A 27,722-nucleotide genomic window follows, 5' to 3' on the forward strand; every position below is an offset into this window, starting at 1 on the left:
TGCAGTGCGTATATTTCTTTTAACCCGTAAAAGCCCGAGACAAACTTTTTATTTTCAAAAATTTGTATCTCTGAAATGCTATGGCCGAATAAATTGACATTTTTTTAAACATCATTCCGGTGAGTGATTCTTACATCTGTTGGATGGTACTCCCTCTTTGATATATATTAAAGAATGTGTTGGCACGGGAGTGTTTTTTCAATCTTTATTATATATCTTACTTATCATTGCGACAACATATTGATTTTCTTATTGTAACTCGAGGAAATTATAGAGAACAATCATAAGAACCCTTGTCTACCTTGGAATCGATTCCGGATGTTCCGGATTATGGTTCCATATGCTTAAATTTATTATCTCTCCTAACCATATAATGCGACATATCAAATCACATCTATTCGATGAAATATGACCAATGGATTTTAAAATGATAACCATAGAGCCATATGGTGACCGTAGAATCGGTTCTGGATATTCCGGATTATGGTTCCATATGATCAAATTTGATATCTCTCATAACCATATGAAGTGACACATCAAATCACATTTACTCGCCGAAATATGACCAATGGTACTCAAAACATCTTAGAGCCATTTGGCAACCGTAGAGCCGGTTATCCGGATTATGGTTCCATATGGTCCAATTTAAACCTCTCATAACCATATCAAGCGATATAGCAAATCACATCTACTCGACGAAATATGACCATTGACACTCAAAACAACAGCCACGGAGCCATATGGTCACCGTAGAAACAGTTCTAGATATTCCGGATCATGGTTCCACACAAGGTTGCAAATACTCATTTCAGCTTAAACAATGTTTTTTTTTAAATTATGAAATAATTAGATGCCATGATCATATTTTGAATTGGTAGGATACAAGAAGAGGTTGCAAAGAATGTGTTTGACATATTAACCCTGTTTATTTCACTTCATGAGAGTCACAATCAGCGATTTTTCACAAACTCACTAACTCACTCACTCACTCACTCAGCGATCCGAAAATCCCTTATTGTGACTCATAGAATGCAAAATTTACAGGTTTTATATTTCAAACGCATACTTTGTAACCTCTTCTTGTAAGTTACAAGTAAAACATACCATCATACCATCTTTTGGTTTTATTATTCCGAAAAACATTATTTTAGCTGAAATGAGTATTTGCAACCTTGGTTCCACATGGTCAAAATGGATATCTCTGATAATCATATTAAGCGACATATCAAATCACATCTACTCGACGAAATATGACCAATGTTACTCATAACGACAAACATAGAGCAATATGGCTACCTTAGAACCGGTTCTAGATATTAATGATTATGGTTCCATATGATTGAATTTGATATCCCTGATAACCATAACAAGAGACATATCAAATCTAATCTATTCGACGAAACATGACCAATGGCTATCAAAACGAAAATCATAAAGCCATATGGCCACCGTATAACCGGTTTCGGGAATTCCGAATTATGGTTCATCAAGGTAAAATTTGATATCTCTTATAACCGTTATCAAACTAAAGTGGTAATTTGTATACGATAGATGAGGAGATGAAGGTATAGAATTGATAGTTCCGTTAGAGTACGGCAGTGTGAAAATTTTGCCAGTGGTGGCGGGAGGAATACCCCTCACCATCCCTCTCCATCGGGGGAGTTTGGTAAAGAGAGAGATGATCAAACCGATTTGTTCCTTCCTAAAATTGTCCTTGCTCGCTTTCTACTCTCTATATGCAATTTTCACACTGCCGCCTCTAACGGAACTATCAATTCTATACTTTCATCTCCTCATCTATCGTATAAACATTACTATTTTAGTCTATTATTTGAAATTAGCATCTTCAACTATGTAAATCGTTGACTTCACACAGAACTAATACTAAACATATAGTCAAAGGACATATGAATTCAAATATATTCTACGAAATATTAACAATCGGCTCTGAAAACGAAAACCATAGACCCATATGGCCACCATAGAACAGGTTACATATATTCAGGATTATGGTTCTAAATGGTTAAATTTGTTATTTTTGTTAACCATATCAAGCGACATGTCAAATGACATCTACTCGACTAAATATTACCAATAGCTCTAACAATTAATAACCGAGCCTCATTACCATCGTAGAACCGGTTCCAGATATCCCGAATTATGGCTCAACATAGTCAAATTCGTTATCTAATCTATCATTGCCATATCAAATCAAATATGGCCAATGGCACTCAAAACAATGATCACAGTGCCATATGGCCACCTAAAAGCCGATTTAATATGTACCGAATAATTTTGCATACTAGAGCTAAACTGAATCCGACAGATCCGAAGTCGATATCAACAGAATTTCAGAAACATAAGTGAAGGTGAATCGACGATACACTATGTAGGGGCGGAATCTATAATAAATCAAAATGTTATCGCACAAGTTAAGCATTTAATTGCAGGCAAACAGCATGGTTTTGTTAAAAAACGTCCAAACACTACTTATCTGTTGAATTTTGTAACATTTTCTATTAACGCAAAGGATAAGGGACATTATGTTGAGGCACTATATACTGACTTCAGTAAAGCGTTTGATAGAGTTGATATCTCTCTTTTGCTATTCAAATTATCAAAGTTAGGTTTTAGTCAACATTTATTAAAGTGGATTCAGTCATACTTGACCGGTAGGACACAAAAAGTTAGATTTGAAGGAGATTTATCGTCGGTAGTCAATGTAACATCTGGTGTGCCACAAGGTTCCCATCTTGGACCATTACTGTTTATTCTATTTGTTAATGATGTAGAGCACATATTGAATATCCTGAATGTCTCAATATATGCACACGACATGAAACTTTTCCTGGAAATCCGGGAAGCGTCTGATCTTGTAGTATTTCAACAAGAAATTGATAACTTTTACACATGGTGCACAAAAAGTTTTTTAAAGCTTAATGTGAAGAAATGTAATTCCATTTCATTTACAAGAAAGCAAATTACTAGGTGGGGTTAAAAGTAACCTCCTTGACCGCCAGAATGCGCTGCTACTGCAAAAAAGCTTAATTCAGTGCGATACTGTCTTTAATTTTGTTTTGACAGCTGATAGTTGTTGACGTGTTTGGCATCATGTTGAGTATGAATAAAAGCGATTTTCGTTCTCTCATAAAGCATTATTTTTTGCAAAGGTAAAACGACGAAGGAAACAAAAGAAAAGTTGGATAAATGTTATGGAGCTAATGCTCCGTCAGCTTACGCTGTTAAATATTGCTTTCGTGAGTTTCGTGGTGGCCGCAACTCCACTAGCGATCCAGTCCACAGCGGAAGGCCCTCCGATGCGGTTACAGAGGACTATGTCAAACAATACATGAAATGGTGTTGGCTGACCGGAAAGTGAAGGTGCGCGAACTAGCAAATACCGCAAAGATAAGTACTGAGCGCAGACGCCATATTTTGGGCCAAGATTCTGCATATGAAAAAGTTATCCTGCAGCTGGATGCCGCGCAAGCTCACTCCCGACCAAAAATTCGAACGCAAGAGCACTTCAAAAGAGTGTTTGGACTTGCTGATGCGGAATCTGGCGGACATTTGACGTCGATTGGTAACTGTTGATGAAACCTGGATCCACTATTACACCCCAGAGAATAGAATGAGTGCCCGGCAATGTACTGAAGCTCCAAAGCGGCCGAGGGAGGCTCGATGGGTCGGAAAGGTTTAGGCGTCGGTTTTCTGGGATTGTCATGGCATACTCTTCGTGGACTACTTCGAAAAAGGAAAAACCATCAACATGCATGTGCATTATTGGAGCGATTGAAGGCCGAAATCGCTGCAAAACGTACTCATGAAGCGAAAAAAAAACGGCTTAAATCAATGACTTACGACTCCAATTGCTTCCGCATCCACCGTATTCGCCCGATTTGGCTCCTTCAGACTATTATCTCTACCCAAACCTCAAAAGATGGCTCATCAATAAAAAAAAATCAGCTCACGTGAGGAAATCATCGACGCCGCGGAGGAGTATTTTGCAGAAAATCGCTGCAATAAGTGTATCGAGCTAAATAGTCCACTTTGGATAAAATTTAAAAAAAAAATATAAAAAAATCATAAAAAAATCATTCCCAAGGAGGTTATTTTTCACCCCACCTTGTATTAGGTAAGAATATGTAACAATAGGACAACACAGAGTTGAAAGGTGCAGTCAAGTTAGAGATTTAGGTGTTATACTAGATTCAAAATTAAGCTTTGTTGAACATTATAACAAGGTAAGCAACATGCTAGGATTTATTAAAATGTTTAGCTTTCATTTCAATGATCTATACACATTCAAAACATTATACGTTGCATATGTTAGGCCCCTCCTTGAGTACTGTAGTATAGTCTGAGCTCCTTATTAAGATTCTCATATAAACCGCATTGAATCAGTGCAAACTTTTATTATTTGCTCAAGAAAGCTAGACTGCCCTTACCATCTTATGTGTCTCGACGTATGTTGATCAATTTGGATGCACTTGGAAAGCGAAGGCAGTTTGCAATGATAGCTTTTATAAACGATGTTGTAGCACAGAGAGTGACTGCCACAGAGATTTTAGAAAATCTAAATTTGTATGGTCCCACTCGTTCCTTAAGAAACAGAAATATATTTTATGTTAACAACCAAAGAACAAACTATGTCAGGAACGCGCCTTTAAATAGAATGATGTCTTGTTATAATGAACATTATGAAATAATTGATTTGACAATGAACAAAAATGCTCTTAAAAACGTTTCTTTTCGAGGTTAGTCAGATATTAAAAATTAATTAGATATTAATTTGATTGACGACGAATAAATAAACGAAAGCAAGTGCTGGATAAGAACCAGAAAAGATATCGCAACAGAGACAGGCAGTGGATCTGAGAGCCTCAACAAGACCGTCAAGCTTGTGATAGGAATAAGACCAAGGCCCAGGTCAAAGTAAAAACAAGCAGCCACCCAGGATGGAAATCTTTCATGTTTTAGGGGAAATGGAAGTTGGCGAATTAATAAGGAAGAGCAGATTGAAGGGAAACGAGGTTGACGAATATCCACAGTCCATACAATATGTAATATATTTGTATTGATGATTGTTTATGTTGGGTGGGGTTTAAGCTCTCAAAAATTGATATTGTGAAATGTAGATAGTGCCTAGCATCACATCAGGTAGATGATCTAATGGAGTATATGAAACTGGCTGATAGACTGACAGTTACGTTGGGTCTGTCCATAAACTACGCTGATCGTTTTATAGAGAATTAAGAACCACCTTCCCACGTGAAGTCATTCATCCATATATATTTTAAATGCTTGCCAACCCCCGAATAATGATCATCGATACCAATTGTATTTGGAATCTTAGAACCAAAAATCTATAGACAACCGATCCAAACGTCAGAAACCATCCTCACGGTGTCCATTTTAATTAATGATTTTTTTTATTTGAATGTCATTGACATAGCTCACTCGGTTAAACCACAGTTATAAAACAAGACCATGCTGAAGGTGGTTGGGTTCGATCGCCAGTCCTGTTTATGAAATTTTCGGGTTTAAAAAATTGTGTAAGAACAGTAAGTATAGTCTAAGTAAAATCATGAAGTTTGATATGTTACACACAGAGATTATTTTACTGGGGTCAGTAATTTTTACTGGGTTTTCAAACAGCTGAAAAAGTCAGTAAACTGAAAATAACGGTCACACGTAATGCAACGAACAATTTTAACATATTTTATTTTTATCATCAAATAAATGTAATAAGAACACAGTCTGTATAACTTTCAAGAAAAAATCACTTTTATACAATTTTTTACAATTTTTTTAAGTTTACTGACTTTTTCAGCTGTTCAAAAACCCAGTAAAAAATTACCGAACAGGGAGGCCGTGATTTTGTGTGTACACGATGGGTTTTGATTCTTGTCAAGAATTGGCCACTTCCCCGGGGGCACCGGAACATGCCCGGGAGGGCTAATATGACCATGGACTCTCAATAAGGCCATTACCGGCCAAGATTTGTAAAATCATAAAGTTTGATATGACGCACAATAGGTTTTGGTTCTTGTTGAGAATTGCAGGGCTGATAGCAGTGTTAAGCAATAAAAATAGTGAATTAGCGACTAAAATCATTTAAAAAAGTGACTAAAGTAATTTTAAAAAGTTATCAAAAGTGACTTAAACATTATCAGAAAACTTTCAGAAATAGAAACATTCAAATTGATTTGTCAGTCATATGTACGCATTCGTCAAAAGTTTATATTGCAAGATCTTGCACAACTATATTAAAAACTTACAACACGACTTTGCATAACAGAGATATTTTACCATATTGATATTCTTATGGCCTTCTGAATTAAAGTCTAGAATAAATCTATTCTCTAACACGTCACGCTTTTTAGATATGAACTGTGATGATCTTTACGCGATCTGCGAACTTGCATCACGAAGGTGCTCCGCGTTTGATTAGTTACCTAATAAGAAGACATTGCCTAATTATTAGAACTATTCCCGAAATGAGGAATGAAACGTCGATATAGCGTTTTAAAATATTAAATGATATAGATACCCAGATCTAATTTTTGACTTACTGAAAAAAAAACATAATTCTTCAACAACACGAGTTGCTATTCATTCTACTGGACCGAACAACGCTGAATGAATCATGAGGTCGACTTGGGAAAGCGACATTATAAAGGTTGAACACGAAAAAATCCGGACACGAAAATCTTGTTGGGGGTTTAAAATGCGTTTTATTTTTCATAGTTCAATGTAGCAGCTATAAATTTGTAAGTATTATGCTTATTGTAAGACCATTGTTTCAGTCTTCCTTCTTACCATAGGCCTTTTCTCAAACTTTTCTTTGTAAAAGGCCCATCATCTTTTGCACGAGCCCTGTTCCCACATGTTTGACTGCCAAATTCCATTTCCACTTTAAATCTTTCAGGCCAATTGCAGTTCTACCCTTTTTCTTCAGTATGTGCTTCACAGTTGACCAGTATTCCTCAATTGGTCTTAGTTCCGGAGAGTATTGGCCGGATTGATCTCCTTGGGAGCCACTGTGACGCTATTTTCGCTGTACTACTGTTTGGTGGAATTTTAGTAGTGGCAGCATACCAAGTCCTGCCAGAATAAGTAATCCACCTCGTGCTGCTACAGAAAAGGAAGTATTCTTTTCCGTAGGCACACCTCCTGGTAAATTTGCTGGTTCATGGTCCCAGTTTAATCCCACAACTGCAGATTGCTTGCCAGACAAGGAACTTTTTGGGGAATTTCAATTTCTTTTTGATTTTATATTCTTCCGGGGCACTCTTCCAGTCAACCGAGGCATGAAATTCCTGTCCAGGAATTGGATCGAAAACTGCCAGGAGTGGATAGACCGGGATTTTCTTTTTAAGCGCGCAGGATCGAATCGCGACGTACTTGTTCCGGCGAAGCTATGATGTAAACAAATGAACTTATCCTGACAACCAATGCCTACTGTGATTCTATACACTCTTAGCTTGATTAAGAAATTTTGAAAAAAAAAATCTAAAAAAATGCCTTATGGCAACGTTTTTTAATGCGTCCGCATTTTTTCGTATTCAACCTTTAAGCTTATAAACTATTTAAACTGGTAAAAAATAGAATAAGACATGATGAGTAAAATATCGAGTGATATGTTTATGAAAGATCCTAGGAATTTATAAAATCGTTGAACTTCAATTCGCAAAATTCCTGTCAAGATTTTGGATCATTTGACAAACTGACAAACAATCTTAAAATTTTGAAAATAAAAACGTTTTCAATAAATTTTAACTTGAGAGGTGTCAGACTAAAGAAAGGAAAACAAGTACCGGAATTAACCATTTGTTTTAAGATCTCTTAGTTTTGTCTTTGGAGATTTTTAAATATTCTTCGATTATTTTCAAGCTTGCACTTTGTAGAAATTTGATATATTTTGGATTAAGTTTTAAGAAATTTCAGATTATTTATCTTTTTAATCTTTAAACTCTGTTGTCAATTGCATTTTACAATAATATATTGGGGTATGGTTTTCGATTAAATTGCAATACCTCTAACAACAAGATGCTAGAAAAATGATTCTACAAAAAGAACTGTAAGATGCGAGAAATTTACAAATTAGAGGTCTAAGACACTTTTGAAGTTATCAAGCTCAATTTATAAGTTCCGAAGCTTAAACGTACATAATACAGAACTATAGGGAAGGGGAAGTAAAAAAAAAAACAGCAAAGCGATGGAACATAAATCCCGACGATTTTTTTTTATTGTTGGTAATTATTATAGCTCATTGTCTACTCATTTTTCTTAATAACATTCCATGAGTTTACGAATGTTTCTACCTTAAAGTACCGAAGTTTCATTAACCTTTCACGCATTTTTAAAAAATACAAAATTAATAATGGAAATATTTTAAATTGAGCTAGAAATTCTGATAAGTATTATTGACTAGTGTAAAGGAAAAATGTAATACAACATCTTTAGAAAACTATTTTATTTCACTTTGCAATGCTCATTACATTATTAATAATTCTCCTGAAAATTTACTTGGAGTTCACCTCAGCATGTACTTAATATTATCCTGAAATTTCCATGGAACTATCTAAGGAATATTTTTTTAGTTCTGCTAGGAAATCCCAAAAAAAAATCTTCGAAATGCTGCTGGGATTCTCCTTTGAATTATCTGAAAAAATAACACCGGAATATCCTTAGAATACTCCTCGAAATTCACTTGAAATTTAGCTCAGAATTTTCTAAGGATATTCCTAAGAAATCCGTTGGAAGTATTCTCAAAATTCTAATCGAATATATTTTGGAATTACCGTTGAATTTTGCTCCTTTCCTTGGTATTCAACTCATAACTATGAAATTCTCACCTGAAAAATTACTTGCAGTTCTCCTAAGATTTCTGCACAAAATTTGTCAGAACCCTCTTGAAATTTTCGACCAAATTCATTTGAGGTTCGATAGAAACTATACTCATATTCAATTGTTATCCTATGATTTCTCCGAAAACTCACATGGAAATATGCTCCGAATTCCTTTTGTCCCAGAATCTTCGTTAAATTATCCTTAGAATGTCCATAGATTTCTCTTTTGTATTATCTTGAAGTTCTCCTCAGAATGATCATGGTGTAATCCTTCTTCTCGTCCAAATTTTCTCATAATTTCTAAAGAATTAATGTCAAAAGCTGTTATGAATTTTCGTTAAAATTTGTATTGAATCCTATTTAAGGTTGCCTTGGAATTCTACTTAGAATTACCTAAAAAACTAGAGTTCTAGGACATTGACGAAAATTATCCAAGGGTTAAATTTTATGGACATTAAATTTAAACTCATCACACACTTAGTTTTTTCTACCGAGCTCGGCTGTGCAGGTCTCGACAAGGTAAGTTTCACTGAGATCTCAGCAAAAGTGACATTTGATAGCTGAGTCTCGGATAATGCTTAGCTGAATCTCAGCAAACAAATGAAATGTTTGCCGAGATCTCAGTGAAACTTGTTTTGCCAAGATTTGCACAGCCGAGCTCAGTAGAAAAAACTAAGTGTGCAGGTACATGAACTTGGTGAAATTTTAGATATATGTATTCAAATTTAACTTAAACCATTCAGAAGATTAACTATATATTAAATCAAAAGCTTCTTATTAATGAAGTGTTTGATTTTAGTTACAATAAGGTTCTTATATTTATTGTAACGAAATAAAAATTTGACATGGGTATTTGAGACTGTTCAGTTATGGGTAACAGCTTAAATTGTAACTTGCCGTATGTAAAGTTCCAGAGAAGCTTTACAGAGCTTAACAGGATTATATTTAAGTTCAAGTATTTCTTTCAAAAGAATTTCCCCTTATAGAGTTCTTTACAGAATTATTCTATAATAAATTTAATTTTATCTCTGGGACTCCTTGAATTTTCTTTAGAACAGTGCAGAAATTCTCTGCAGAACACTAAAAAAATCATGAAATTCATCCTTAGATCCTCTTTGAATTATAAATATTTTAAAAGAATTCACTCCCTTAGAAATTCCCATGCGGTTCACCTATGAGTTATCATAATTTTTTTTATCTGAATTGTCTTGGAGTTCTTCTCGAAGTTCTACTGAAAATTAACATGGAGTTCTCCTTAGAATTATCTAAAAAATTTCCTAGTGGTTCCTAGTCCAAGTTGTACCCCAGAAATTGTTCACAGGCCTACTTAAACAAAAAAAAAACACTGATCTCACACAATTGACTTGGAGCTCTAGTCATAACCCTCGTATAGCTCATCCCAAAACTCCCTAGAACTTTTTCTTATCTCTAGAATTTATTCTAACATCTGTTCAAAACTGCTTTGGAAAAAAGTTATTTTTAAAGTTCTTCTAATTAACTGTATCCTGAAAATCTTGGGTCTTGAGATTTTTTAAAGAGAGGAGGAAGCACAATTTTTTTTAATTTGGCGTCGAAGTTCACGAGTTTATCCCAGTGACATCGAAATTCTGGTATTTTCCGGTTATCCCGATTTCCCGGTCACCTTGATTATTTAATTTCTCAGTTGAAACTGGACCCCTCAAAGGTGCGAAATCGCAACTAAAAATGTGCTTGGTTTATTCAGCGTACTTTTTCGTTCGTTAGTTTAATGAACTTCCAACTAAGAATTAAGCATACGAATTTTACATTGCAATTCAAGTAAGAATGGTGAAAAAAAATGACTTTAGTGACTGTTTGTCGAAAACAGGGACTTTTTAGTGACCACCTTAAAAAAGTGACAAAGTCACTCAAAAGTGACCAGCCCTGGAATTGGCCACTTCCCCGGGGGCACCGGAACATTTCCGACATGCCCAGTGAGAAATAACGGTCAGTTTCACATCTGATGTCAGTGCCTCTATTTAAACGTACTACGACGTGGCTAAGAAATAAAAAAGAAGCATATGTTATACCATCACTTCGAGCCTCTGTCTTGGTTTCCCATGCAGACCTACAGCGTGAGACTAGGCCCTCCCACCTTCGACAAGGTGCTTAAGAATGGCCTACGGAAGGGAACTTGAAAATTACGTATGAGAAGAAGTTAAAATTAAATTTAAGAAAAAAAATACACTGGGATAAAAATCACTGTATAATCATGTTTAAAAATAAAATTGTAGATTTCCTTAAAAGAGTCCCCCTTAGAATTTACTACTTTTTTTAGAAGAATGCTGAAGTTATGTCCTTACATCTGGTGCAAAATGTTGATTGTTTAAAGGTTTGCTGCACTGCAGCATACATGAAGTAGCAATTTCAAGTGAAATGTAGCATGTATGTATTTGAAAATTCGAAGTGGAAGTGCATGTATACCCTACGTGGCGGCCATTTGTGGACACTACAAGTAATCACCGTAAGAAGATTCTAAAAGAAGCTTCTTAAGAAGACTCTAAATGAAGCTTCTTTTAGGCTCATTCTAAATGCTTTCCCAACGGCGCCGGTGGTGTAGTGATAAGCGTGATTACCTCTCACCCGAACAGGCCTGGGTTCAATCCCAGTCGGCGCCGCCGGGATGTTCTGAGGCATAACATCTCTGATCACGCCTTCCTTCGGATGGGAAGTAAAGCCGTTGGTCCCCGGTTCATGAGTTGATGGGTCGATAGGTAGGGTCCAGGTGTGGGAGCTGCCTTCCTGGCACGTCGGTAGCATTGGTGCTCAGCACGGAAAACAAGATCGACGGAAAAAGCAAACCAAAGAAAAAAAAAAATGCTTTCCCGTCGCTCACCAGCACTGATCTAAAATCAAACACGGACAGGACAGTAAATCTTAGAAGCTACGCAGTAAAGAAGCATTTTTCCAAGATTCATGTAGCATTTCATCATTTTAATATTGCGTTTCTATAGCTGCCATTGTATTATCTAATCGCAAAGAGGATTGAGTCACTATCTCAATACTGATTCGCATACCATAGTTTCAATCTTTGGCTATATTGTTCAGATAAATAGCACAGTGATTTTTAAATTTTATTAACACGACCTAAATGTGTACGTTGTGAAAATACACGTCACTGAATGTGTCAACTCAACGTTTCATAATGTACTTGAGATATCGAAAAAAAAAACCTTCTGAAAATAAACAACTATCTACTAAAACGCATTGCATATGTCTGTCACCAACTGCACCTTGATTGCAGTCCTCGAAAATCCACCAATTTCAACTTCCAGCACATTACACTAGCCTTCCAATTGACGGTCACACCAGCAAAATCAACAGACATTCACTCTCCAATGGACACCTTTCAGCACACCGTACCTGGCCATTCTTCAGCATTATGTGTCGCCAAAAATATGCAAATTAGTACTGTTAAGTACAGACACGGCCGACAGCCGACCCCTATAAACTACCAAAACACATACAGTCACAGAGAGGCATTTTCTTGGAATTTTACGAATCCATCGCCAATTTAGTGGACCTGGAACCGGTTTGATGCCTTGGTCACTCTCCCTTCTTCGCTACGCAACGTTGCCACAAAAAAAACCTCGATCAACAGCATTTTTCCCCCAAAAACTTAAAACGTGCTCTGCTGTCCGATCGGGTTCAAACACCGACCGAACAATAAATCAACTTGGACTATTCCTTCGACTAAGGTAGATGTTTTTCCCAATCTAGAAACGAAGAAACTCACCTGAATCATGATGGTCGTGGCTCTCGTGATGGCCATGCCCGTGGTGGTCGTGGTCATCCTGCAGGTGATGCTTCAGGTGATGCAGATGCGCGTAAAAGTGATGGTGGTGCAGCACGCAGGCAAGATCCGTACAATTTAACATTGCTCCAGCGGTGTGGGGTCAAGTTGCGCGTCGAAAATCGTCGAGCACTCGCCGATCAGCTGATTGATAGAATGGTTCGTGGGGGGATGGGGTAGTTGGATGGGGAAAGAACGGGGAATCACTGGGATCAAGTCACAAGCGAGTACGGATTGGGTGAGGTTCTGGGTCATTAAACCTGACCGCGTTCGGGGTTCAACAGTTACTTCACCATTTGGCACTGGGATGCGTTGGGGGGGAGGGGGCCTGTAGGGATGCGACGGAATAGTGTATGAATGGTTTCGGGCGAATCTTATCGGAGAAGCGATCTTTGTTGACACCAGCTGTAAAAAGAAAAAGAAAAAGAGGAAAATCGAATCAGTTGATTGATGGCCTTGAGAATTTTAATAGTTTCGGGAAATTAATATGCCTCCTAACGGTATGAAACTAGTTAGGATAGACATTCATTTTATTTGAGATATGGACACAATTTACATAAATCAAAGTCAAATTTTGGGGTTGGGCGATGGCTGGCTATTTAGCTTCATTAAACATCACTTCCCGGAGACAAACTGTGTTATCTAGTAGATAAACGAGCAGACAGCAAATATTTTGGGTTCCAGGTGACGTTAGCATAATGTTGGGAAAAATGTCTGATCATTAAAGTTCCTGTTGGTGAACTAGTTTTATAGTCAGTATAATCTAACACAGACGAGATAGAAATCATATCAACAAATATATCACAACTCTGGGAATCGAATATTAAACTTATCATCAAGTTGACGGTGCTTTCGGCCCCATTAGTTTCTTCAAAGATAGTAACCATTAAGTATGTACGTTCTAAGTAGAGAGGGAGGTTTACAAATGTTTGAACTATTACTATTCCGTTCGATGTAGTTAGCAGTGCACAGTGGTCCAGAATGCAGATTTAGGTGGAATGATATGTTTTGAGCTTTAGAACTTTAGACTAAAAGTCATTTTTACAAAGTCGTTCCCCTCATTTTTATGACTTCTAGGGTGGTTCTTATTATCATCAAAATCAAAAACCTAACTTTTTTGATTAAATAAATTAAGGTATACATTCTTTGGCAAAGTTATAGCTGAGCTAATTTCAAGCAACTTTGTATAAAAAAAAACTTTTTTGTATCTCTTAAATTGACCGATTTAGAGCAATTTTGAATTGAGTTAGGGTGTCTCTAAAAAAACCGTTGTTTTGCTCTAGTTTTCTTATTTCAAATTTATTCCAATAACTTTTAGATCTTTAGGCGCAAATTTTTGCTGCACAAAGCTTGTCAATATCTTTCGCCGATCAAGAGTTATTGACGTTTTCTACTAAAAATATTAATATCTCTGGTTGGGGCAAACAAAAAAAAAAGGGTTTTTAAGGCTTTTGAAAGGGCGTTTGTTATTCTCATAATACGAAAAACAAATATTGGTAGGTTCTTTTTAAACTCGTATTAAATCAATTTGAATTGATTCATATTTTTAATTATAATTTGGTATATCTTTTTTATTAGAAGAGATACAACCAACTGTGCAGAGGTCCTGCACGGTATCTCCGACGACAATCTAGCGATTCGTCCGGCAGACGGCATCAATCTCGATCCAGATCCGTCAGTAAAGGCTTTAGGTTTAACTTGGCTTCCCGGGGAAGATGTCTTCCGCTTCCAGTTTGCTGTTCCCCCGGTCGATTCCGATGAAATTCTCTCCAAACGCAATGATTTGGCGATCATCGCTACGTTGTTTGATCCACTAGGATTTATCGGTGCTACAACGACAGCTGCAAAGGTGTTCATGCATGTTCATGAAAATGGCAAGAAGTCATGGCAAGTGAGTCCTGGAGAAAACTCTATATCCAGCTACCCATCCTTAACGAAATTCGAATAGATCGTTGCGTGATCATTCGCAACGCAGTGAAGGTTGAGATCCATTGTTTTTCGGATGCGTCGAAGACGGCATATGTGCAAAGTCAAGATCAGGACGGGAATATCAAGGTTAGACTCCTATCGTCGAAATCCAAGGTCGCTCCTCTTAAAACTCAATCCATACCGAGGTTGGAGCTTAGCGGTGCATTGCTTGCCGCTCAACTCTTCAAAAAGGTACGTGAAGCTACAAATCTTCAAGGCTGCACAACATTTTGGGTTTATTCTACGGGTAGGGTTGCGAAAATTCAGGCGATCACGAAAGGCTGTGACTGGAGACATGTAGCAGGTGCTGACAATCCAGCAGACTTGATTTCGAGGGGAATAGGACCGAAGGATATCATCAACAATGACTTCTGGTGGCATGGACCGAGCTGGTTAACTGAAGAGCGGGACAACTGGCCGGATCCTGCTCCAGCAGAAGAAGGAGAGGAAGAAAGAAGGCGTACTGCAATTGTCGTTACAGCGTCAGCAGTTGCTGATTCCAACGAAGGGCTCATCTCCACATCGAACTCCTACACGACGTTGATTCGTCGCGTTTATATTTGGCTGCGGTTGATACGATCGCTTCAGACACCGGAGGATCGTCCAACTGGTTTTCTAAGAGCAGAAGAGCTACGGCAAGCAGAATATACGTTGATACGAATGGTACAGGAAGAGGTATTTCCGGCTGAGCTACGAGCCGTTCGGAAGAAGGAACCTGTCAGTAGAACGTCTCCACTTCGCTGGTATCATCCTTATGTTTGCGAGAATGGCATTCTAAGAGTCGGTGGACGTTTTCGTAATTCTAACGAGTCTGATGACGCCAAACATCCCATGATTCTTCCAGCAAGACGCTGGTTAACCAGGATGGTCTTTGACCATTACCATCTTCGTTTGCTCCACGCCGGTCCACAACTTCTGCTTGGAACGGTTCGGTAACGCTACTGGCCTCTCGGAGGAAGAAACGTTGCAAGGCAGGTTGTCCACCAATGTGTAACGTGCTTCAGGTCGAAGCCAAAAAAAATACAGCAGTTTATGGGAGAACTACCTACATCGAGGGTCACGGTTTCTCGTCCGTTCTTTAATTAAAACCGGAGTGGACTACTTTGGTCCGGTCTATATACGGCCAGCCCCACGTAGAGCTGCTGTGAAGGCACGAAGGCCGTGCACATGGAATTGGTATCCAATTTGTCCACAGAGAGGTTCCTGCAAGCACTCCGACGATTTATCGCACGCAGAGGAAGGTATACCGATTTGTATTCGGCCAAAGGTACGAATTTCGTTGGAGCCCGAAACCAGCTGGAGGAATTCGTTCGTCTATGGAAGGGTACTGATCATTGACAAGACGTATTCAGGTTCTGTGCCAACGAAGGGATTACTTGGCATTTTAATCCTCCCGGTTCCCCACACTTCGGAGGATTGTGGGAAGCCGCGGTACGATCAGCTAAACATCACATGTTACGGGTCATCGGTTCCAATCCTGCTTCACACGAAGATATGTTCACGTTGCTAGTTCAAGTAGAGGGCTGCTCGAATTCCAGGCCGCTGATTCCGATGTCAGATGATCCTGACGATCTTGAGATGAAGACAACAACTTTCTATATGGCCAGGATCACGAAATATTCTATGTTGGACCTATGATCCATATATTATTGCGTCCGTCATAAGTAACATAAAAGTGAAGCGCCTCTAGCGGCGTAGTTTCCAACTAAACCTGAATCCAATGACACAAACTTGTTGGTCTATCCTAGTACAACAACTTTGTAGAAGACAGTACACTGATAAAATGTCTAACCACACATACTATTCATTTGACTCATAAATTTCATGTGTGCTTCTGGGTGGATTCTGGAAAATCATGTGGAATTTCACATGGAAATTCGTCAATAAAAATGTGTGGAATTGTATTAGTGTATAGCTCTATATATTGAAACAAATGAAATAATCCACCCCCATTAGTAAAAATCCCATAAGCTGTGGGTATTCTTATTCACGGTTCCTTATTCACGCCCCCGTTACCCCGGCAATAAGGATTCCTGACTGTATGCTATTGCAGAATAATTACAATTGATGTTGACATATTTGCGCTCATGCGTAAAATGAGCGATTTGTAGCTAAGTGGAGTAGGACAAAGGGGTGCTATTTCCCTAAATAATATTTTAAAGCCAATCGATTTAGGACTGTTAGCACCCAAACTTGATGGGTCCGCCCCTTCGGGCACAGCGTGCGCGTGTGAAGCAAACTGCATCAGCAGGGTGGGGTGTCAAATAAATAACCTAGCCTAGTTTAAATATTGATACTTGGAAATTTAGTGGACAAAAATACAATGAATTAAAGTTTGTATTTTCCTACGCTGTTGAACACCATACAGTCACTGCAACATATATCATGTGAGTGTCACAATATTATGCACCCAGTCTAAAATTAGCAGTCATTCCTGTAAATCTCTAAACCACGTCTCCCCCGATTGAAAAATGCAACTTCCGTCATAACACCGAGCACTACTCGATTGTGCTATGCGCAATTAGCACCTGAGCAGTCCAACTACTCTCTCCTACACGCAGGCAAAAGAACGTAAGACACTGGCGTGCACAGGGTGGGGCAAGGTGGGGCAATTGCCCCTCCTTTTTTTAAATAAGATGTTTATTTCCACATTACCGAATTACGATATAAAATAACTTGTTTTCTTGATAACTTGATTTGAAGGTAAAATAACTTCATTTCATACTATAAAGGCACTGTAAGCCTTTTATTGCGTCAATTCCTTTGAGATGGTGTCTGAAAATTGCACCACAAAGGTGCATGAAGGGACAAACTTCAATGAAATTTTCTGGTCAAAAAATTGCACCACAGTGGAGCATACAAAAAAATTCTGTTGTAATTTTTTTTCAAGGTGGTTCATGGAGGGATAAGAGAAGAGGGTTAATTTAAGTTGAAAAAATTCACCTTCGTGGTGGTAAATCGAACAGAAAGCTTTTATTGAATATCTGGTGTAAAAATATCATAAATCATGGAGGGACTAATCAAAATGAATAACCCTGGTGGAAAAATTGAATCACACTAAAAATTTGGAGGTGCACATTTAACTGATTATTTCTTGTGGAACGTTCGCAATACTGTGGTGAATGTAGAAGCAAGGTTTATTCATTTTTCTGGTGCATAATTTGCTTCGTTCTGATGAATGCAAGCTTCATTGAAAATTTATGGTGGAAAATTTGCCTGGGAATTGCACCACAAAAGTGCATGGTAAAACAAACTTCACTGACAATTAGGTTCCTTAGGGGTTTTAAGATAATTTGATATTCGTAATCTGCATCACAAATGGAACCGAAATCCAAAATTTCATCAATTTTGGAGCACTGGAACTGTTTTAAATAAGTGTGATTACATAAGCAAAAAAATCACCATCTTAGCGCCCCTCGGTGGTACTTTGTATGGGAGTGAGCTGTCAATTTGTTAGCTTTGTGTCAAACAGTGAAGTGATAGTTTGCTTTAAATCTTGATTTAAAAATCAAGATAGAAGTAAATGGGATCGAAAAAAATATCGTTTTGCTCAGAAAACGAAGCCCTTTCAGATGATGTATAGAAATCGATATATTTTTCAAAATTAAAGAACCCAATTGTTGGTGCACCATTCTGGTGAATGGAAGAGAATACTTTATTGAAAATTTCTGGTGCAAAATTTGTATCGAAATTAACAGAAAATTTATGGTGGAAAACTTGCACGGGTCTGGTAAATGAAGGCACAAGCTTTATTTAAATTAAGCTATATTGAAAACTTCTGGAGGAAAATCTGCACCGTTCTGGTGAGCGGATGCGCAAGCTTTTCGGAAAATGTTTGGTCTCAAATTTGCATCCTTTTGCTCAATAGAGGAACAAACTTTAATTATAATTTCTGGTGTAAAATTTGCTCCATTCTTATGATTGGAGGTAAGCTGCTTTACTGAAAATTTATGCTGAAAAATCTGAAAATAGGGGCAAGCTTTATTTGGTGGAAAACCTGCAACATTCTGATGATAGGAGAAGCAAGCTATATTGAAAATGTCTGGTGGAAAATGGAAAAAGGAAATCTGCACCAATCAGAAGATTGGAGAACAATTTTTTTTTGAACAATAACGGTGAATTATTTGCATCGCTCTGGTCAATTGAAATTTCCTGGTGTTAAATTTCCTGGTGTACAATTTTCTGGTGTTAAATTTTCTGGGGGCAAGTTTATATTGAAAATTTCTGGTGTAAGATTCAATCTGCTGCATGAAGGGGCTAGCTGAATTGAAAATTCCTGATGTAAAAATTGCACAGTTCACAGTTCTGGTGAATGGAGGGGCAATCTTCATTGAACATTTCTGGTAGAAAAACTACAAAGTTTTGGTGAATGGACGGACAACTTAAACAACAAACAAAGGTATTGAATTCTGAAGAGAAGTTCCAAAAGAAAAGATTTCTGGGGATGATTCCATGAAAATTCTGCGAATAATTTCTAGTGAATTCTGCAGATAGTTTCAAGATAATTTCGAAAATAATATCGAGAGAATCAAATTTTGAATGAAATTCCAAAAGCGTATTGGGGAAAATTTCAAGGAAATTCCGGAGATAATTTCAAGTTCATTTTGGGAAGAATTTCTGGAGAATACAGAGGAAATTAATCTGAAACATTAGGGGAATTTCTTTCAAGGTGTTCTGAGAAAAAAAAAAGTTCTAGAATATTCCGAGAAGAACCTCAAGGATATTGAATTCTTAGGACAGTTCCAAAATATTTCTGGAGAGATTTCAAATAAAATTCTGCGGATAATTTCTAATGCATCCTGCAGAAAGTTCCAAGATAATTTCGAAAAGAATACCGAGAAAATCAAATTTTGAGTGAACTTCCAAAGGGATTTTCAGCAAAATTTCAAGCGAATTCCGAGGAAAATTTCTAGCTCATTCCAGGAATAATTTCTGAAACTCTAAAGGAATTTCAGATCCAAGGTGTTCTGAGAAAAAAATCATGAAGAATTGTAAATATAATTCCAGAAGAATTTCAAAAGAGCTCTTCGGAGAGTTCTAAAAAATCCGAGAAGATCCTCAAGGATGTTGAATTCTGAGGACTGTTCCAAAAGATTTCTGGGGAGTATTCCAAGAAATGTCTGAGAATAATTTCTAGTGAATCCTGCAGATAGTTCCAAGATAATTCCGAAAATAATACCGAGAAAATTAAATTTTGAGTGAAAAAGGGATTTTGAGGAAAATTTCAAGGGAGTACTTTCTAGCTCTATCCGGGAATAATTTTTAGATAATACTGAGGATTTTTCCTCTGAAACTCTAAGGGAATTTAAGTAAAAGTCAAGAAGTACTCTCAAAATAATTCCAGAGGACTTCTGAGAAGAATTTCAAAAGAGCTCATAGAGTTCTAAAAATTTCTAAAAGAACCTAAGGAATTCTGAGGATGGACTTTTTCGCAACTGTACAAAGTTTAAAGACAGATTTTGGATTGCCTAATTGAAAATTAGGTATAAGTTTGCCATTGAACCTTGGTCGATTGTTGTCTTACTAAGAATTTGTCTAAAAATCTTCTCTGAACATTTCAAGTCATTTGTTACCGTGGTTGACATGTTCAATTCTTCGCACAAGGCGTCATTCCGTTAACAATCCTGTACTCGTTTATCAAAATAGTTTTGTGCGCCTTTGGTCCAATCGTTATAAATGTTTTAAACCTTTTAATGATCCTATTAGCCTTGGCATTTAGATCAAAATTTCGAAAAAAAATTAAAACTACAATTTTCGCTGAAAATGACCAAGTTCAACGTACTCGCAACGGTAACAGTAAAGTGACTCTAACAGCATATAAGGGCTTACAAAAACACTTACTTGAAATATTCAAAAATTGTAACGATGCCTTCAAAATATACAAAAACGTACTGCACAAAATTTCAGAAAGGTAACTGAATAAAAGATGATACCAGTAGCTTGAAGAATATATTTTCTTTGATTTGTATTATTAACCTGTAAAGAAGAGCATGACGCAAAACATTATTACAACGATTCCTACAGGGTTCAGAAATTTGGAAGAAATCGACCGAGTTACTGGGCAAACACAATCGCAGTGATACCCATGTTGGTAGTATGGAAGCGTGGAAGAATTTCAAAACCAGGAAGGCTATCGACGAAGAACTGGACCACCAAAAAACAGCTATGATTGCTGCTGTAAGGCAAAACGGCTACAAAATCGCTATATAATGGAACATTTCATCGATATTGTGCGCATACTTTGCAAAGGTAGCCGACCACTTCGTGGACATTCGGAAGGAGCGGAAAGTGTGCCACCCAGTTGGTGGCTAACTACGATCCTGTGCTGGAAAAACACTTAGCGGTAGGTGCAAAAAATTGCCAGTATACAAGTAACCGTATTCAAAATGACATGATTACGTCGTTGCACAATGTAATGTAAAGAAGATGAACCACCACCGGAGCAAAAAATAAATAAAATGAGCTAAATTTAACAGTAGGGAAAAAGTGGGAGGAGGACAGCACTATCTACCACGTAGTTTGGAGTACACCCCATCCCCAGATTAAATGCACCATAGAAAAAAAAAATTGCCCTTTCTTAACAAGATTCCTGTGCACGCTAGTGATAAGAGTTACCTTATGTTAGATGAAAATCATTCATAAGTCGAGCCTTATGAAATTTTTATGTATATTTGCCTCAGTGTAGGTTTGAAATCTCTTTCTTTCTTTTGTCTCTTTTTCCTTCAAAATATAAGCGACGCGCTCCCGTATTTGAGAGTAGCACCCAGTCTTTTAAGCGGTCACCGTAGTCGACGCATGTTCTGTGATAATCGCCTTTGCTTCCGACACTTGCAAACCAAGCTATCAAATTACAGTACCAAACTAAAATGTCATACGACAGGCTCTGTCATACGACACTGTCGCGGAAGACCGTCACGAATGTATGTATTTTAGTTTTTCTCATAATAAGATCTGCTGATGTTGTGCTTGTGTGAATTCTGAAAATAGTAAGCAACGATGTCCTTGTAACAACATTTTTGATAAGAAATGGTTTAATTTACTCCAAATTGAGGAATTCGAACAAAATCACACATGTCATGTGATAGTTATTTGATAATTTTATTTTTGCTCGAATGTTGTTCTACCGTTTGTGTTGCATGAGAGAGAGACTACGTTAGAGCATGAGTGTACAAATACAAACAGACTGTCGCGCACGACATCGAAGGGAGTGTAGTTAAAAACGTCAACTGTTTCAACCATTGGTTGCACCAGTGTTTTTTGCACCACTCTGAGTTTTTAGTCGATCCCTGGATACAATGATACAATCCGATCAGCCGTTCAATTTTCGCGGGGACACCTTTGGCTATTGCATTTATCACAAATGAATATTATGAGAACCGATACCACGGAAGTGGAAACTTCCCGCGTAATCGCTTGTCATCGTTCCCGAAGCATCTCCTCGAACTGATGCAACAATGCCATAATGGACAATCATCTTGCGATACTTACCTTTGATTGTTTGTATCGTGCGGTTATCGCTGTTTATCGCTCTCGAGTATCATCCGTTTTTTTTTTTGTAGTTAAATTTCCTCAACTGCGCTGAATGTAGGGTAATGACCCCCATGAATCACCCCCTCAAATTTCTGCCTCATTGATGTGAGTTTTATTCCTGGAATAAATTAACCCATTGACGCCAAAGGTGTTCAATATTGAAAAAAAATATCAAAGTATTTAAAACGGGCATGTAAAGTAAGGCAAATAAAACCAAGTTTCATGAAAAATTCGTCATTTAAGGGTAATCAAATTTGAATCAGTCAGATCCATATAGACTCTAGCTGCAACATTTCTGGGGAAACCATTGGCCTAGCTCTTGGTTTGACAGTGTTAGAGCAATTCTTCAGTTTTCTAGGATGTAATATATTTTTAAATCTATTATTTATGTTTAACTTTTCTATACAAAGTAATGCTGGCTTGAAAAATCATTTACATTCATTTGCATCAATGTTTTTTCATCAACAGAATCCAGTAATAAGCGTCGCCGAAGGTGTAGTGGTAAACGTGATTGCGTGGGTTCAATCCCAGTCGGGCTTTTCTGAGGTATAAAATCTCTCATCACGCCTTCCTTCGAAAGAGAAGTAAAGCGGTGGGTCCCCGGTTCATGAGTTGATGGGTCGATCGGTAGGGTCCAGGTGTGGGAGCTGCCTTTCTGTCGACGGTGGCATTGGTACTCAGTACGGAAACCAAGCTCGACGGAAAACAAATCAAGAGAAAAAGATAAGAATTCCATAAAATGAAGTATGAAGCTTTTGTAGATCTTCAACTTTTGGCAATAACTTAAATCTGTATGTCTTTTAAGTGAATTTAATTTGCCTTGAAGGACTTTCCGATCACATTTTCAGCTGAGCCTTTGATTTTTCGTATTAGAGTCTTCCATCTTTCAAATATGAGCACGTGTTTGAAAATGGAATGCCTGGCATTTCAAGTTTAAAAGTTGTCGAGGTAGGATTTATCCCAAGTAACAATTTTGGTTTAATTATGATCTTGAACTCCATAATTTGTTCTTCAAGAATGCTTCAAAACGTTGCTTTGGATGAGCGGTTCTTTGGAGCAGTAGTTTTTGACATTCTGTATGAACTATTCATCGACATAATGTTGTCTTCTTTTTAGTGCCACTAACTTTATTCTTAGTCTGAAGGAATACAGAAGTGGTATCATGAAAAGTGAACAAGTATTCGGCCTAATGACATTCAGCTTAATGACATCCGCCTAATGACGCATCACCTGCCATATTTACGGTAATGGATTCAGATTTTCAAGACGCATGGAAAAATAGTTTCTCAGCATACTCCCTAAGCACAGCCGAAAACTTTCCCACTTCTCATCGGTTATCATCAGCAATGTCCAGACCCGTCTCGAGCAACGTTGTAATTACCAGTGAACACGAACGTCACATAAATTTGTGTCCATTATCCTATCAATCGACACAATTACTACACTCCAACCACCGACAATTAATTACCATCATCAGTTGCCTTCCCGACCAGCCACGAGCAGCTACCTGCAACGAGAAAAACCTCATATTTATAGACTGACCTCGTCTTAGAACAAGTTCCTATTTCACCTTTAAGACACTGTTGATTGTGTCGGATTGTTTGCAAACCAAGTCACGATTTGGTAGAGAAGATGATGTCTCAATCTTTTTCCTACACCCTGAATTGTCGATCAAAAGATTCTTTTTGCTCAAATCCTAAACCTATTGCTAAGCTAGGGTGCAGCCGGAAGTTTGTGTACCCGCACGATAATTTAGATCAAGAGGAGGAAAATTTTGAAATATTCGCATACTAATCATTTCAAATTTATGGCCATCGTAAATCGGCACACCGCAAACAACTTAACAGCGAATGTAAAAGCTGATGTTTGTTTATGATTCTCCAAAAAAAAAAACGCCTAAGGAAACCAGTTTCGGCAAGCTTCCACTCAAAAAAGCAACCCGGAGGAAAGGTAGTTCGTAATCATCACCATCATCGGATACGGACTTGGCGCGAACTTTACAGATTTTCCACTCCTCACAAGATGATTAGCATAATCCTGAGCTAGATGCGGTGCAGGGAGAAGGGAGGCAATCAATCAGAATTCAGTTATCTCTGCCGCCGCCAAACTTGGATTGAAGTGAGTGGCCGTTCTCTGCAGGCCAAATGTCCTTGAACCCAGCAGTAAAACTTTGGGATGCCGATCCCCCAATTAGTGAGTCAGCAAATTTAAATAAAACTGCCCAGAAACTGGACATCGTTAAAGTCTGAAGAGGAAGCTTTAACAGATCTCTTGTTACAACGGGTACGAAGATGGAAGCGGAAAAACCCCTGCACCGCGAGATGCAGCTATTTCTGTATGGGTTGCTATCCCGAGCAAAGGAAACGACAACATGATATCGACTTGATAACAAGTCTTGTTATTCCAGATATAATTTTGGTTTTAGTTGTGAACGCATTTAGTAATTTAGTTATCAAGCTTAACAAATTTTGTTATTAGTTGTTATCATGAAAGAAAGAACTATTGGTTTATTTAGCTTAAATAAAAAATCGATAACATAATTTGAAATCGGTTGTAAATGTTTGCATAGATCACAGGATTTGTTATCAAGCTGTTTTTAATGATAATAAAATTATCATGTGCATTTTTTGATATAATTTTGTTATGTTGCTGTTTTATTCATTTAACATACATATTCAGTTATCAAACCTTGTTAACCGGATATCAGAACTTGTTATCAATATGGTATAAAACTTCACTCGGGTAGCCTATATCCAGTTCCATAGCTTCCCGACCATTGTACGGGACCACCAGCCGGAATCAAGGCCATCAACGACAGCGACGACGGGATTGGACCTGGTTTTCCCTTTCCATTTAGGAAGGCAATCATCAAGATCTGGTCCTGGAGACTCAAAGCTTGCTCTAGGTAGATTCTCGTGGCAAATTGAGCGGAGCAGCAACCGGTTGGTAGGATACTCTTCCTACAATGGGAATACATTGGATGAGTCAGAACCTGGGCTGGGCTAAGAGAAGAAAACCTGGATGTAATCATATCCTAGAAATCCAAAGTTCCCACCAGCGAAAAACCAGTAGACCCTTACTTCAAAATTCACTGAGCCTAGCATGCAATTGCACCAAATCTGCCCAGTAACTACTGTAATCTCAGTAAAAACGATTTCATTTTAATGCACCCGGTCGGGGTACACTTAATTACAGAACTCCATCTACCACCCCTCTTATGTGTAGAAGCAAACAAGGAAGAGACTGCCTGCAAAGATTGGGGCGCATGTTCGTTTTTATTCCCTCCATTCCCAGCCTGATTTTTTTTTTACAACCGCATGATCTTTAATGCCACGAGCTGTAATGGTTGCTGTACTATACACAGTCATTATCGTCACCATCGTCGTCGTCGTCATCGACTGTATACCTACTGAACTGACTGTTCCCCGCGATCAAGGAAGAGGCTGCTGTGCCGGGCGCATGTCCTTGACTTCATCGTCGTCGGCGTTCGATTCTAGAAGCTACAGCAGCCGAAGTGGCGTTGCTGGAGAGCTTTGAATTGGTTGGTTGGTTGCGGCGAATCTATTTGCATACCTGTAAATCGTGTACAAGCGAGAGTGCAAGTGCAAATACAGAGAGAGAGATAGAGACGGTCTTGGTATCATGCTGCCGGCCGCAGCAAAGAATTGCGATGGTTTTATAATGGAGTGATGATTAGTGGGAAGATTTGTGGGGAACGAGTTGCGCGTCGTGAAGGTGCCTAGTTGGTTGAACGTGGTATCCGGTTTCAATGAAGTGGGGTATCTGATGGATCAGAGATTAAATGGAATCTACACGGAGAATGAGTGGTCTTTCACTTTTGTTGCAGGTGATGAAAGCTGACGTGCGTCTGCTATCCGCAGCAGATCAAGAGCAGTAATTTTCAATTACACTCAATTGAATTACTTCAAGGTTTTCTCAAATAAAATATTTCATGATCATGATTGACCGCCCGAGGATGCAACTCTGTTATTGCCAGATCAGCTGTAATTACACTGAGAATCTAATAGGCATTACTTGGGACTAGCATTCATCCTTAATGTGTCAATACTGGTGATTTAAAATTAGGCAATACCAGCGCCGGTCACGTCCAAATGCTGGTCAAGAAAGGAACGGGTAGGAATATTTTGACGTAATACTCGCTTTAATGAAAGCCAATAACATCTCTGCACTTCCACGAGAAATCACTGGGATGTTGGATAAAGGGGTTGGGATAACAGCAGGATTTGTTTTGGTAAACGATATTCTGAATTGATACCCTAAAGATACCATAGCGCGAAGGAGCTTGGGTTAGAACCCACGGTCTTCTGCTCAGTAAGCAAAATCGGTCACCACTAGGCCACCGAGCTTTTTGCATCACAAAACAATTACGATCAAGTTTCCGTTGAATTTGTTGTTACTATGTTTCGATCCCGGCGACCATCTCACCGACGACGACAACAACTTCTCTTCCGAAGAGTTTGATATGGATCCACAATCAACACGTTTTTTAACCCAAGTTCATTACGTAGTGTAAGAAGCTTGGGTTCTAACCCACGATCTTCAGCTCAGTAAGCAAAAACGGTCGCTCTAAGGCCACCGTGTCCTTTACATCACAACAAGCTACGACCGACAATCGTTCATTGTCGGTTACAAGAAGCTATTGCAATGAAATGAAATCCCAGAAAGTAGTTAACAATGTCTTCCGAACCGGATCGGGCGTACGTCACATTTGTCTAAATATACGTATTACTTTTTCGAATCGTTCCACGTTCCATTTCTACTATTGACGGTTTTCTACAATAGAGGCCTAGATATATCAACTCAGTAATGTAACGAGGCTTGGGTTTAAACCTATGATCTTCTGCTCAATAAGCAAAAACGGTTGCTCTATAGCCACAGAGCCCCTTATATTACCACAACCATGTTCCAAACTGGATCACGCATACACCCTTTCCGAAATTCATGGTTAAAACAATTCAACTTTTGGTTATAAACTGCGCTTTATGCTGTCGGAACCCAACGATGGCGATTTATTCTGTTGTGGGAGAGCTTAGGATGATGTCATTAAGCAAAAACGATCCCTCTAAGGTTATCGAGCTTCTAAAAATCACAACACCCCACGACAAAACGCTTCTTATGTAATTACCAACAGAGATACGCGATAGTTCATATAGTTTCAGCGGTTGATGGTTAATTTTAAATTTTAGAATGGTACTGCCTACGACGACTACGATGGCGCCTACGACGAAGACAACAACGAATTTGGAACTTACCATTTATCTAGGATATAACACAAGGGTGGGCTTATTTAAAAAAAAAATCGTTCAGGGACACGATATCCCATGGGGAAATTGATCATTGGGAATAATCAAGTAACATATCAAGAATTGAGTTATTTTCGTTGACATTCAGATCTCACGATTGTCAAGAGAGCGTACGTAGCCAAAGGAAAAGAGCAAAGCATAATTAAACGAATCTCACCGATGACACTCACCATACCAAACCCCGACTGACTTGTTGAGCTATCTGACAATCCTTCGAAAGAGTGACGTTCATAT

General features: G+C 38.1%; 1 protein-coding gene across 2 annotated transcripts in view; it reads right to left on the minus strand.

Annotated features, from left to right (window-relative positions):
* The window catches only part of LOC135696869 (T-box protein H15), a 433,864-nt gene extending 420,892 nt beyond the window's left edge, over positions 1-12,972 (minus strand). Inside the window, exon 1 of one of the 2 annotated variants that reach the window (XM_065216407.1) lies at positions 12,610-12,972. In XM_065216407.1, the coding sequence (XP_065072479.1) occupies positions 12,610-12,751 (142 nt within the window). In that variant the 5' untranslated portion in view covers positions 12,752-12,972. The remainder of the gene's footprint in view (positions 1-12,609) is intronic. The other variant, XM_065216408.1, reaches the window with a different exon arrangement.
* Positions 12,973-27,722: the final 14,750 nt, after the last annotated feature.

The sequence above is a fragment of the Ochlerotatus camptorhynchus genome, unplaced genomic scaffold (genome assembly GCF_037179485.1).
Source record: "Ochlerotatus camptorhynchus isolate MF236.1 unplaced genomic scaffold, CSIRO-AGI_Acam_v1.1 ptg000062l, whole genome shotgun sequence".
NCBI classification, from domain to species: domain Eukaryota; kingdom Metazoa; phylum Arthropoda; class Insecta; order Diptera; family Culicidae; genus Ochlerotatus; species Ochlerotatus camptorhynchus.